The sequence below is a fragment of the Hyperolius riggenbachi genome, chromosome 8, assembly GCF_040937935.1.
Source record: "Hyperolius riggenbachi isolate aHypRig1 chromosome 8, aHypRig1.pri, whole genome shotgun sequence".
Classification (NCBI taxonomy): domain Eukaryota; kingdom Metazoa; phylum Chordata; class Amphibia; order Anura; family Hyperoliidae; genus Hyperolius; species Hyperolius riggenbachi.
In genome coordinates, this window is record NC_090653.1 from 272075602 (window position 1) to 272090367 (window position 14766).

A 14766-nucleotide genomic window follows, 5' to 3' on the forward strand; every position below is an offset into this window, starting at 1 on the left:
TGTGGTCATAGCACTGACATCACTATCAATATGTTTTTTCCTACTGAATTAGATTCAGTGTAATTCACGCACCATCTTCTCAGATTTTCTCTTCTCAGTGATACAGCCAGCACGCTAATTCCCCCCCCCCCCCCCCCCCTTCCCCTTTCTGATCCCTGCTGAGATGTTTATTTATTTTTTTCTTTTATTTGTTGTTGTTTTTTAATACATTTTACAATTTTTTTTAAATTTTATTTTATTCCCTCCCTCCCCCCACCAGCCAATCCCAGCTATTGGCTTTCATAGACTTCAGCCTATGAGAGCCGATCGCTCTCTGTACCTCCCAAGGGGAAAGCAGACTGTCACAGCTGTCCCCAGTACAGCCCTGCCTTGCATTGCAGCGCTGTATATTGTAAATGGCGGTTTTGCCGTCTAACAGTCTCCTAGCGGCGATCGCCGTTGTGAGACTGATGGAGTGGAGAACCGTCATTCAAGCGGAGATGTTCTTGCATCGACGCGCGCGATCTCCTGCAGAACCCTCCCCCAGGACTTCACGCCAGTTGGCATTGAGCGGTCCTCGGGCTGCCGCCGCGTTCACGCCGATTGGCGTGGAGCGGTTGCCTAGGAGTTAAACTGTTGTGTTCTCTGTGTGCATTTTGAACTCTTGTCTCTTATTTTCCCAGGTTTGATGAAGTGTATTACGGTCAGTTCATATCCATGTACATGAAAGGGATATTTTTCTTGGATGACAGCGGACCCCCCTTAGGACACATGCTTCTTGCGTTAGGAGGTAAGCATGTTTGGCTAATGTCTTCAGAAAGGAAGTAATCTGCCCATCCAGGTTTGTAGCCTGATCTGATTAGCCACTGTTGAAGAGGATGACTCTTGCTATGGCTTGTTTGCAGATTCCAGGCTTTAGAGGTACTATTGTAACCTTTTCCATACGGAGTAACTTTTCTTTCTCAGGTCTTCTGGAATTTTCTTTGATAGAGGCTTGGTGGGCTGCTTGTTGAGTCCTTTTAGGCAGCTCTACATTTCTGTTTAAAGTGGAATAAAACTCTGACAAAGTATTTAATAAAAAACTGTGTTCCTACTTTTTATTACCCTTACAGTTATCATATTTGCTTTTGTGCACAAGAAATATTGTCTTATATGTTCCCAAAGTACAGTTTATCTGGTCTGAAAGCGGCCATTGCATTTTACTACATAGCTGCTGTATTTATATATTATAATGTATCCAGTGATCACTTCTCAGCTGTCTCTGGTTCTACAATGTGTGCAGTTCAGTTTCAACACACTGCTGGCTGTATACTTATTGTAGCAGCAAGGGAATGTAAACAAAAGATAATTTTATCACCTCTTCGGATGCAGCCAGAAGCTGCCCACTGAAGCAAGGAGCTTTCTGCTAAAGAACAAAGTGCTTTAAGGCCTGTTTCACAGTGCGACGTTAAAGTCGCACATTAGAAAATTGTATAACGCAGACTAACGCACAGCAATACAAAGTCTGTGCAACATTCACAGTGCACACGTTGCTTTGTGTGTAACGTGTAGCAATATTTAGAAAGTACTGCATGCTGTGCCTTTAGCAATACATTTGCTGTGTTATGTGTGTTGCACATGCTCCAGTAATGTTTTTTTTTTTTTTTTTTAAATGTAACGCATGCGCCGTTTTCGTTCCATCACTGTGCAACGAAAACGGCGCACCAAATGCAGGGCTAAATAATGTCCAAGTTATAGTGTTTCAATGCGTTGCATTAGGGGCATGTTATGCGACCTTAATGTCGCATCAAACGCAACGTCCCACTGTGAATGAGGCCTAACTGTTTGAATGCTGTTCTGCTGCAATTTTTTTTTGTGGTAGTAGATTTTGTGCTGTAATTAAGCTTTTAGAACAAAGAGGAAATGCTGAGGTTTATACCAATTTAAACAATGTTTAGATTTAGGAGTGTTTGTAGCAACCAGTGGGTTGTATCACGCTTAGTTTTCCCATTGTCATTGAGGTTTGGATCATGCTACAGAGCTAATATAGCACAAATCTTTACAGTAATCCTGGCCATAGGAGAAAAGTCTCACAGTATACAGTGTAACCCAGCTCTGCAGTCTTTCAGTTTCTGATTTATTAAGGGGTATATTAGCACAATCCGTGCCCTTCATAGGCTGCCAGTCCCTGCCCTTCTCAATGTTTCTTATATTCTTTTCCACCAGGATATCTTGCTGGATTTGATGGGAACTTCATGTGGAACAGAATAGGAGCAGGTGAGATACAAGACACTGACATAAAGGGGCACCCTGTCTATAATTGAATGCAGCAAAGGATTACCATGACCATGTAAGCCATAAAGCTGTGAATGTACAGGTGAAACTTGTAAAATTAGAATATCTTGCAAAAATCCATTTATTTCAGTAATTCAACTTAAAAAGAACCAGAGACGAAGCCCCCTCATGTATGTTATTACATTTATCAGTGGGAACATGACAGTAATCACCTACCCTGCTTTTAGTTTAAATCTTCTCTGCTTAATCTGTCTATAATCAGCTGTGATAAGAATCCCTGACTGAGTCAGTCTAGGTTTGACCTGGAATCATTATAGCTGAGTCACTCTTTTGTGGAGTCTTTTCAAGCCCAAGCCTTCCCCCTCCTGGATCAGATTTCCTGCTTTACATACTGAGAGCTCTGATGACATTGGAGGGGCTGCTGCTGCAGGAAAAATCTCTGAAACAGACAAGTGTGGCTGTGTGATCTGTGTGCTCTGTCTGTGCAGCCAGTCATCATTATTATCTACTGTATGCAGTTTCATTACTATGAGAGACACTTCCTACAGGCAGCCACACAGCATACCAGAATATGAAGTTGAAAGCACACAGATGAAATGCTGCAGCAGCAGCCCTGCTTGTCTATAGTCTCATAGAGGCTAGACAGCACATCCAGAACACCTCATAACCTGGAAGCAGAAGGGATATGAGCCGGCGGCCATATTGGATATTTCCTGGAGCAATAATGGATAAAAAGCACTCAAAAAGGCTTACCAGAGTGGCAAAATTATCTAGAGCATTTATTCTTTACGAGCTATCAACTGATATGTTTATTTTGTGTGAACCGTTTATCTCTGGTTCCCTTAAAGAGAACCTGTATTAAAAAAAACATCCCCGGGGGATACTTACCTTGGGAGGGGGAAGCCTCAGGATCCTAACAAGGCTTTCCCCGTTCTCCGGTGTCCCGGTGTTAAAAAGGGGTTTAAAACGTTTGTTTAAAAACAAAGTACATGTGTCTGTCATGTAAAGAGAATTAATGAATGCGTGAGTGTGTCTGAGAGTCCAGACCTTCCTGCTGGTTTATATATATATATATATATATATATATATATATATATATATATATATATATATATGTATATGTATGTGTATATGTGTATATATATATATATATATATATATATATATATATATATGTATATATGTATATATGTATATATATATATATATATATATATATATATATATATATATATATATATATATATATATATATATATATATATATATATACAGTGGAGGAAATAATTATTTGACCCCTCACTGATTTTGTAAGTTTGTCCAATGACAAAGAAATGAAAAGTCTCAACAGTATCATTTCAATGGTAGGTTTTTTTTAACAGTGGCAGATAGCACATGAAAAGGAAAATCGAAAAAATAACCTTAAATAAAAGATAGCAACTGATTTGCATTTCATTGAGTGAAATAAGTTTTTGAACCCTCTAACAATAAAAGACTTAATACTTAGTGGAAAAACCCTTGTTTGCAAGCACAGAGGTCAAACGTTTCTTGTAATTGATGACCAAGTTTGCACACATTTTAGGAGGAATGTTGGTCCACTCCTCTTTGCAGATCATCTCTAAATCCCTAAGGTTTTGAGGCTGTCTCTGTGCAACTCTGAGCTTGAGCTCACTCCATAGGTTTTCTATTGGATTAAGGTCCGGAGACTGACTAGGCCACTCCATGACCTTAATGTGCTTCTTCTTGAGCCACTCCTTTGTTGCCTTTGCTGTATGTTTTGGGTCATTGTCGTGCTGGAACACCCATCCACGACCCATTTTCAGTTTCCTGGCAGAGGGAAGGTGGTTGTCGTTCAGGATTTCACGATACATGGCTCCGTCCATTTTCCTGTTAATGTGATTAAGTTGTCCTGTGCCCTTAGCAGAAAAACACCCCCAAAGCAAAATGTTTCCACCCCCATGCTTGACGGTGGGGACGGTGTTTTGGGGGTCATAGGCAGCATTTTTCTTCCTCCAAACACAGGGAGTTGAGTTAATGCCAGAGAGCTCTATTTTGGTCTCATCAGACCACAGCATCTTCTCCCAGTCACTCACAGAATCATTCAGGTGTTCATTGGCAAACTTCAGACGGGCCTGCACATGTGCCTTCTTGAGCAGGGGGACCTTGCGAGCCCTGCAGGATTTTAATCCATTGCGGTGTAATGTGTTTCCAATGGTTTTCTTGGTGACTGTGGTCCCTGCTAATTTGAAGTCATTAACTAACTCCTCCCGTGTAGTTCTAGGATGCTTTTTCACCTTTCTCAGAACCATTGACACCCCACGAGGTGAGATCTTGCGTGGAGCCCCAGAGCGAGGTCGATTGATGGTCATTTTGTGCTCCTTCCATTTTCGAACAATCGCACCAACAGTTGTCACCTTCTCTCCCAGCTTCTTGCAAATGGTTTTGTAGCCCATTCCAGCCTTGTGCAGGTCTACAATTTTGTCTCTGACATCCTTGGACAGCTCTTTGGTCTTTCCCATGTTGGAGAGTTTGGAGTCTGCTTGATTGATTGATTCTGTAGACAGGTGTCTTTTATACAGGTGACTAGTTAAGACAGGTGTCCTTAATGAGGGTGACTAATTGAGTAGAAGTGTCTAACCACTCTGTGGGAGCCAGAACTCTTAATGGTTGGTAGGGGTTCAAAAACTTATTTCACTCAATGAAATGCAAATCAGTTGCTATCTTTTATTTAAAGTTATTTTTTCGATTTTCCTTTTGATGTGCTATCTGCCACTGTTAAAATAAACCTACCATTGAAATGATACTGTTCTGAGACTTTTCATTTCTTTGTCATTGGACAAACTTACAAAAACAGTGAGGGGTCAAATAATTATTTCCTCCACTGTATATATATATATGCCATTATTATATATATATATATATATATATATGTATGTGTGTGTATATGTATGTGTGTATATATATATATTTGAGTCTTCAACCATATATGGAACGAAGCCTCTTTTCCTAACTCAGAATAATTTAAGGTTGAATTTCGTCACACAACAACCAGCTGTTGATTATGTAACCAGGATACAATTTCAGCAACCAGAAGCCTGGCTTGACAGAGATCTATTTTCTAAACTTTTTTTTTTTTTTTTGTAACACTATTTTTATTAAGTTCAAAAGCATATGTCAACAGGTACAAGAGGTATATTCGTACAAGGTAGGAGAATCTTACCCTCAATTCCTATGGTATAAGAGGTTATACAAAGCTGAGGAACTTGTTTACATCCATGAAAATTGACATTATCATAACTAAGTGCGGTAGAAGAACAGTGTCCTTATGTAAGGTAGTTTCAAGTCTCTTAAGTTGGTTTAAAATGGTTATACCTATATGTAGATGATCGTCCGTTGGTAGTATACCTAGATTGGAGGGAAATTGGATAAAGAAAACCACGTGTACCAGGGTCCATAGATCATCGCCTAATTTGTTTGAGTCTATTTGAGTGACAATGACCTATAACAGTAGGAAAAATAAAAAATAACAAGAAAACAGAGACAGGCATAGAAACAACATTTGAAATGAGCAGGTCGGATCCCAGGTCTTAAGCAGAGAGTGGTAGGTTATATAGAGCCAAGATGACTTACTGCCCTGTGTTCCAGGGGGGTAAAGGGGTGGAGTTTTAGTTCTATCAGCCATTATCTAGGTAGAGTTCCCATGGGCCCCAGATTTTATCGAATCGATCCTCAGTGTCCCGAAGGGAGGCAGTTAATTGCTCCATAAGTTTGGTCCACTTAATCTTTGCTAGGACTTCCGACAATTCGGGGGGGGGCTATTTTTTTCCAGTTAGAGGCTATAGAAAGCCTGGCTGCAGTGAGGATGCGGATTATTAATATTCTCTCAAATTTTCGGGCTTGAGGGACGGATTTACCAAGCAACATGAAAATGGGGTCTAGGGGGATTGTTAAGTCCAAGACTTTGAAAATCAGATTTTGGATTTCACTCCAGAAAGGAGTTAAGAGGGGACAGTACCAAAAGACATGTTCTATTGATCCCTTAAGCCCGCATCCCCTCCAACATAGATCCGAGGAGTCTGGATATATACGTGAGAGGGTAGCGGGAGTCAGGTACCACCTGAACAGTATCTTGTATATATTTTCTTTAATTTGGACGCACATTGATGAATCCTTGGCATTCTGCCAGATGGATTCCCAATCCTTGTTTGAAATAGGCTGAGAGAGGGAAGATTCCCATTTAGCCATATAGTCATGGGTTGGATATAGGGAGTAGGAATTAGTGCAGAGGAGAGAGTAAATTTGAGTGATGAGGCCTTTTTGGTGCCCTTTGTGAATGCAAAGGTTTTCGTAGATCGTTGTAGCCTTAATGGAGGAAGGGTTTTGAACTAGGGACCTCAGGAAATGTGAAATCTGGTTATATTCGTGTAGGAGTCTAGGTGAGGAGGGGTATTTTTCACACAGGTGGTCGTAAGTTATGTAGTTTGTGGAGTTAGGTTGTAGCCAGTCATGTAGCCTGAAGTATCCCCTCGAGTACCATCTTGCCATAAAATCCTGTTCAAGGCCAGGTTTAAATTTAGGATTACCTAGAATTGGTATTAGTTTATGCGAGGCCTTCAGACCAGTTTCTGGTGGGATGGAGGACCAAATGCGAATGGTGAATCTAGTGGAAGATAGACCCAAAGAGGCTGGAGGGGAATGAGCTTTGTCAGGCCAGATGAATGAGGCCAATGAAAAGGGTAGGACTTGGGTGGCTTCTATTAATGCCCACTTAGTTTTAACTGTGAAGTCTGACCATTCGGTTATTTGGCGTAGATGAGCTGCTTTGTAGTAGAAAGCTATGTTGGGTAGGCCTAGACCCCCTTGGTCCCTCATAGCCATCATAACTTTTTTGGAGACCCTTGGTCTCTGGTTGTTCCATAGAAATTTACCTATTTCTCGTTGTAGTAGAGCTAGTTGGGTTGAAGGGACTGTTACTGGTAGGGTTTCAAATAGATATAAAATACGGGGGAGTATATTCATTTTAACTGAGTATAGTCGTCCAATCCATGAAATCTTAAACTTGGCCCATTTATGGAGGTCTTGAATAATGGTGTGGATTATTTGGGGGAAGTTATGTTTATATAGGGAATTATATGACGTTGTAAGGAAGATACCCAAATATTTTAGAGAATGCTTTTTCCAATTAAAATTGTAAGATGCCTGAAGTGTCTCAAGAAGAGGAGGAGAGATATTGATAGGGAGGGCTTCTGTTTTGTCATGGTTGAGCTTATATCCTGAGAGTTCTTCGTATTCTCTGAGTACTCTTTTAAGGGGCGGGAGGGTCAATAGGGGGTCTACCATGGTCAGTAGAACGTCGTCTGCAAAGAGGGAAATTTTGTGTTCCCATTTGCCCTGTGTGACTCCTTTGATGTCTGTGTTCTTGCGAATGGCACAGGCCAGGGGTTCTATGCTAAGAGCAAAGAGTAAAGGGGAGAGTGGACACCCCTGTCTTGTGCCATTTCTTATGGGGAAAAAAGTGGGAGAGGCTGCAGGGAGTTTGACCGAAGTGGTGGGTTTAGAGTAGAGGAATCTAATTAAGGTATAAAAAGGGCCTGAGAATCCTTGATGTTCTAGGAGAGTAAACAGGAAAGGCCATGAGAGCCTATCGAAGGCCTTCTCAGCGTCAAGACTCAATAACAGGGAGGGCCTCCAAGAGGCTCCCATTAGTTCTATGAGGTTTATAGCTTTTCTAGTATTATCTCCTGCCTTTCTTCCCTGAATAAATCCTACCTGGTCATTGTTAACGAGGGACAGCAGTATGGGGTTGAGTCTATTGGCCATGGCTTTGGTAATAAGTTTCAGGTCAGAATTTAGTAGCGATATGGGCCTGTAGCTCTGAGGTACTGACGGATCTTTCCCTTGTTTAGGGATAACTGTGATCAGGGACCTTAGGAATGAGTCTGGGGTTTGCTTTCCCGATAGAAGTTTATTGCCCAATGTGACTAGATGGGGGAGGAGCACAGGTTTAAATATTTTGTAGTATTTGTATGAGAGACCGTCTGGGCCCGGCGTTTTGGAGGAGGGAAGGTTTTTGAAAACTTCCTCAAATTCCTCTATTGTGAAGGGGGAGTTTAGAAGAGTTAGTTGAGAGGTGGTAAGCTTAGGCAAATTTAAAGGGTCTAAGAAGGTGGAGATACGAGAGGATTGGGAAGGGCTCTGGGGGCAGTTGGGAAGATTATAGAGACCTTTATAGTATTCAGTAAATATATTGGCAGTTTTAGAAGGGTCGTAGAAGGTGGTGCCTTCAGGATCCTTCATTGAGTATATTTGGGTTTGTGAGTTTCTGGGATTTAGTTTCCTAGATAATATCGTATGGGGCTTATTGCCCCTTTCAAAAAATAACTGCCTAGTCCAGCGAAGACTTTTTTCCAGTTGAGTCAGCTGTATTTGTTTGATTTCCAATTTTATGGCTTGGATATTAGCAAAATTTTCGGAGGTGGAATTATCCTTGTATGAGTCCTGAGCCTCTGTAAGCTTTCGGTAGAGGTCACGGAGTAGGCAGCTGTTCATACGCTTCCTCTTTGTTCCTTCTGCTATTAGTACCCCCCGTATGAAAGCCTTGTGGGCCTCCCATACCACTCCAAAGGACTCGACAGAAGGGATATTAGTAGTAAAGAATGACTGAAGGTCATCGTTTAGTTTGGAGATTAGAGTTTTATCCTGAAGTAAGGATTCATTAATCCTCCAGTGGAGGGGCTTGTGGGGGTTAGCATACCAGTCGAGATCTACAGATACTCCCTGATGGTCTGACCAAGCTACCGGATGGATTTGGGAGTTCGACAGGATAGAAACTATTGAGGTGTGGGCGAAGAAGTAGTCTAGCCTGGAGCTTGAGGCATGGGGGGGGAGAAAAGAAGGTGAATTCTATGGATTTAGGGTGGACTATTCTCCAGAGATCTAGCAATTGATGTTTTCTCATTAGGACTCTGAATTGTCGTGAGTTTCTTTCATGTAGGGGGGAGGGAGAGGAATTTGAGGCTGAAGATCTGTCTAGGTGATGGGAGAAAGCTAAATTAAAGTCTCCTCCTAGGAGTAGAGGGCCTTCGGTCACCTGTAATTTTGAGAGGAAAGATGAAAGGAAGGAAGTTTGATTAGTGTTCGGGATATAGACAGTGGCTATTGTTATAGGTTTTCCCGCCATTGAACCCTTTAGTATTAGGTATCTTCCCTGTGTGTCTGTGATGGTGCGAATGATTTGGAGAGGGACGTCCTTTTTAAGTAGGATTGCTACTCCAGCCTTTTTTTGAGGGCCCGAGGATAGGAATATTTCTGTGTAGAGCTTACTGATGAATCTGGGGGAATCGTTATGTTTAAAGTGGGTCTCTTGTATCATTGCCACGTCTACCTCCAGCCTCTTTAGGTCCTTAATGAGGGCATGTCTTTTCTTGGGCGAGTTAAGTCCCTTGGCATTGATCGTAAAGCATCTAACCATAGTCCGCTGGGAGAGAGGTAGCTTTAGTAAGGGTCCGACATGAATTGGCATGAGAAGTTGAAACAATAAACCATAAACAAGATAGAAAGTACAGAACTATGTATAACATAAGAACAATGTAGTTGCCACTATAAAAGACGTGGCTACAAATCAGAGCGGCATAGTTAAGCCGCTTAATCGAGGGTGCCCAGATGGGGGGGCCCTGAAAAAACAGATAACCCCCCGTTCTGGAGAGCCTCCTGAGGAACATACTGGGTTCCCAAGTAGTCACCCGAGGGCCGGAGCTAGCATATGTGGCCTTCTGGGACTTTTGAGATCATATTTCTTGGTGACAGGTATTAAGCCAAAATTATATATAGCATTAAGAATTATCAAAGAGATTAAAATAACATAGAATAAGCAAGGTAACATTACTTATCATAGCTGATATATAAGTAGCAGAGAGCCAAAGGAAGGATATTCCTCTGAAAACTGTATGACTAGAGGTATCAGGGTTTAAGTAGCCGGTCCCCCTAACGATGGGGGGGGGGGGGAACATTATATAGTGTCTTCACTTTTGTATTGTCCGCTCTTGTTCAAGAGGGATGGGCGTCCATAGTTTCAGGAGGGGCCTGAGGAGAGAAGCTACGTAGAGGAACTTTGGTCCACTCGGAGATGTGGCGGACCTTACGTGGGGGGGACGCCTCTGGAGATCTGTGATTGGGAGGCGGATGGTTGGGGGGTAGTCTCAGGCCCATTTGCTTAAGGAAGAAGTCTGCGTTATCAATGTCCGTTAGGGAGAAAGTCATTCCTCCTTTAATTGCGACTAATCTGAAGGGGAATCCCCAGTGATAGGAGATCTTCGCTTCTCGGAGCAGCTTAGTGACGGGCCTGAGGGACCTGCGTTTGGCCAGGGTTATTAAAGAGAGGTCGTTGTATATAGAGACCGTGTCCCCTTTAAAGTCTAGCTTCGGAATATTCCTTAAGGCCTTAAATAGTGCCTCCTTAGCTTCATAGTAGTGTAAGCGGATAACGACGTCCTTTGGCCTGCCTGCAGCAGTCTGCCTCTCACCCAGTGCTCTGTGAGCCCTGTCCATTCTCCAAAGTTCAGGGGGGAGATCGGGGACAGTTGTAGAGAAAAGCTCCAGCAAGTGTGCATTAAGGGTTTCATTAGTGACAGTCATGGATATGCCCTTCACACGTACATTCTGTCTGCGTTCTCTATTTGTCTTCGTGGGCAGAGCGGAGACTTTTCAAGTCAGAGGACATTACGCGCTGATCGTCTTCCATGTTAGCTTGTTTATTTGCAATGGTGTCTAGCGCGGATTCCAGTGCGTTTGTGCGTGACCCAATGTCAGTTATCTCGGCTTTCAGCTCATTAACTGCTGTTAGGATCAGGGACTGGAGTGAGGAGTGCATAGCTTCATAGTGCTTCTGCAGGGTAGTCTCTAGCATTGTGGCAGTGATCATTTCAGCCTGCGCTGTGTTACCTTGCTGGAGTGGAGTTCCTGAGTGTGGCTGGATGGATGCATCGGCGCCATCTTGGGAGGGGGGACAGAGGAATCTGTCCATCGTGCCTGCAGCCGTTCCGGGCTTAGTGGGAGCTTTGCCTGTCATGTCCCTCGGTGCACGAGGGTGTCCGCAGGAGGAACGAGAGATAGCCGCGCTGTGGTGGCTTCTGTCAGCGGAGGTGCGGCGGAGAATAGCGGCGGTGGGTCGGGAGCTCCTCTCTCAGGCGGCCATCTCAGGGAAGCCCGCGCATGCGCCTACGCTATGGTCTTGACATCTGTGACCTTAAATTCCACAAGGAAAGGAACACATGCTCAACTCAGCAAACTTCTGAAAGTTCATTATAAACCTTATACTGTATATCTATTAACCAATATTGCATAAGTATCACTATATTAAATAATAGCTTTGATATCTTAATCTCATGACATCGTACAGATATAATTTCTCATCCAGCAGGGCCCTTAGCCAAATGTAGAAATCAAAATCCATCAATGATATATCATTTGATTCAAATCTCAAAACATTCAACATATAACACCCGGCAATCCCCTGTTGCAGCCCCCTGAAGTGCGGCAATGTAAATATTTACCTTCCATGTTCCTGTGCAGGCTCACTGGCCTCTCTTCCTTAGGGGTAAGGCGGAAATAGTTGATCCACTCTACTGCGCAGGCGTGAGTCATTTTGCACCTGTATTGTGGATATGATCAAGGCTATTTCCGCCTAGCCTGAAGGAAAAGCCATTACCACGCCTGCGCTGGATCCCGTGGAGGTAGATAAATCATCCCTTGTCAGGGAGGATTGTGGGAGGATTCGGGCAAGCCAGCGCTGGACTGCCTGTAGCTATAGGGATGGGGGAAGCCTCATTGGCACCCTGAGGCTTCCCCCTCCCGAGGTAAGGTGTTTTTTTTTTTTTTTTTTTTTTTTTTTTAATACAGTCTCTTACAGAGTAAGGTGAAACTAATATATGAAATGGGAGCCCTTTGCAGATGTTTTGGATGAATTAGCTGATTAGTCTGACACTTTGGAACTAGAATATTGAACATTCTCACACGATTCTAATGCTCTGAGATTTTGGGGTTCTCATAAGCTGTAAGCCATAATCATCAAAATGATAACAAATAAAGGCATGAAATATCTCGCTTTGCATGTAATGATACGACTTCAAGTATAAGTTTCACCTTTTAAGTTGAATTACTGAAATAAATAGACTTTTGCACGATAGTCTTAATTTTCCAGTTTCACCTGTGGATTATCCATTTTCTTCCATCATGAACCAACCTCATTGCATTGCATACTGGAGAAGAGTGCAAGGAGGCCTACGCTTGGCGCCCCTGTTGAGATGCAAGTATTTGCGTAGGCTAACTCCCGCAGGAACGGCAGGGAGGTGGCCTTAGAGCCTGCATAATCTGGTGGGCAAATGCAGCATGCAAACGCTTTGCCATTTTAATTAGACGAGAGTCAGTTTAAATTGGTCAATGGACTTGATGGGTCCCCTGGCAGTGGCAGTGCACCTGGGTTTTTGTCTGCGCTCCTCCCCCCCCCCCCCCCCCCCGCCCCATTTTTGGTGTGTTCGCTCCCAGGAGGCGCATTGTGCACGACAAGTAAGTAAATAACGCAGAAGTAGAGCATCTATCCTTTGGGAGGGCAGCATGGATGAACCTCCCTAGGCATAGGCCTCATTTCTTGGGGGCGCAAGGAGGCCTACGCTTGGCGCCCCTGTTGAGATGCAAGTATTTGCGTAGGCTAACTCCCGCAGGAATGGCAGGGAGGTGGCCTTAGAGCCTGCATAATCTGGTGGGCGAATGCAGCATGCAAACGCTTTGCCATTTTAATTAGACGAGTCAGTTTAAATTGGTCAGTGGACTTGAGGCAGTAAGTTGGGTGAAACTGGTCAGAAGCACACACCTTTCACTCTTCTCCAGTATCATTGTATTATTTAAAGTGAGCGTTTACCATTTGAAAAATAAAAAAGTTTTATTTTTAATGTGGTACCCATTGGCTTTAACCCTTAGCACATATCTTTAAATCCCGTATCTTCTTTATTCAGGGGAAAAATTTGCTCTTAAGAATTGCTGGTACCAAAATCATCACATGCCCATTTTCTTTGTGAACTGGTAACAGTTTTTTTCTGATTCCCACACCTTCGGGTCTTGTCAATAGACACATTTTACATCACATTGTATGAACCTGGCAAGATAGACACGGCTCCAAACGATGGTTGCAGCTTGTGACTTAAAAAATAATTTTAGCAAAAGGGTAAAAAAAAAATCAATACATTGCGAAGTGAGTAGTTCTAAAATAGAAGAGAGATCAAGAAATAATTGTTATTTGCCATGTAATTTGTTCATATTGTTTGATCCACAATCAGCCTGCATGAAATTTTTATCTATGTGGGTCTTGGGTGCTCCCTTCACGATGGAGAGGGTGAGACCGGGAGCCCTTATGGTGCAGTATTCTTAGTATAACTTGCAAGGATAATTTGTGAATAGATTATACTCACAAAGGTGGGTTGCAGTCCTGCAACCACCGTAAATGCGTGCAGAGAATTAACCGTTTCCGCTCGGTATCCCGGACCCTCTGGATCAAGGTGGTCACGCTCCTCCTATTGTCCTGTTCCCTGGTGAATTATATCAGCCCGAGGTAGGAATGACTCCTCAAAGGGGTGTTATAGGTATAAGTAAAGCAAGTCGGTGGAGGCGCCTAATAGTATATTAATGTGGTCTATGTTTGCTGAAGCATAAAATAACAAAATAAAATAATAAAAGGAGGTTGCTTACCTCCAAAGTAGACTCACGTAGATGGAAAAAGGAGTCTTTATTTAAAATAACGGTTATGCTGTAGACAACGCGTTCCATGGGACTCAGCCCGCTTCCTCAGGTCAATAAAACAGACAACCTTGTTAATAGCCGTGCAGAGCTAATCTATTTATTAGATGCTTTTATTGCCCTACTTTTATGGCCTGCCATCCACAGAAAGATCAGGCAGATAAGGACTGCTGTAATTAGCAGTAGCAATGAGCAAAAAATGCTTTCATCAGCAGGGGGAGGGAAGATAGGACACTGTGCTTCACAGTTAGAGAAGTCTCACTTGATTACATTCACATCTTCCCCTGTATAAATAAGGGCAGAGAGAAGGGGGGGGGGGGGAGTGGCAGCTCCTACAGCTATTAGAAACCAGGACACACTGCAAAAAAAATGCTTGGATACCTTTAAAAGGTACCTGTCATGCCCTCTCCATACACCAAACACCTTTATAGGGAGGCACTCTCATTGGAAAATCTACTTGCTGAGCAGGAGGAGGAGGGGTTTGGACTCTATAAGAATGTAGGCATTCATGTTGTAGCAAAGTGGTCAGAGCATGCATGAATTTCTAGTGTCCAAAGTGCCCCTGTCCAGCTCATTAGGTAGATTGACTTTTTCATCCCTGATACAATAATGTGGAGGATTTTGCCTTTCCATTGGACAGTGAAGACCTTTGGTAGAAGAATGAACTCCACCTTGTCAGATGGCCAGCATGGCCCTATAGAATGTTCTTTACAGAAGAATATTCAG

The 14766-nt window shown here is 42.9% G+C and overlaps 1 protein-coding gene across 2 annotated transcripts in view; it reads left to right on the forward strand.

Annotated features, from left to right (window-relative positions):
- Positions 1-14766, forward strand: part of POMT1 (protein O-mannosyltransferase 1) — a 43897-nt gene that overhangs the window by 5505 nt on the left and 23626 nt on the right. For both annotated transcript variants that reach the window (XM_068248916.1, XM_068248914.1), the window contains exons 3-4: positions 663-769; positions 2185-2235. In XM_068248916.1, coding sequence (XP_068105017.1) covers positions 663-769; positions 2185-2235 — 158 coding nt within the window. The remainder of the gene's footprint in view (positions 1-662; positions 770-2184; positions 2236-14766) is intronic.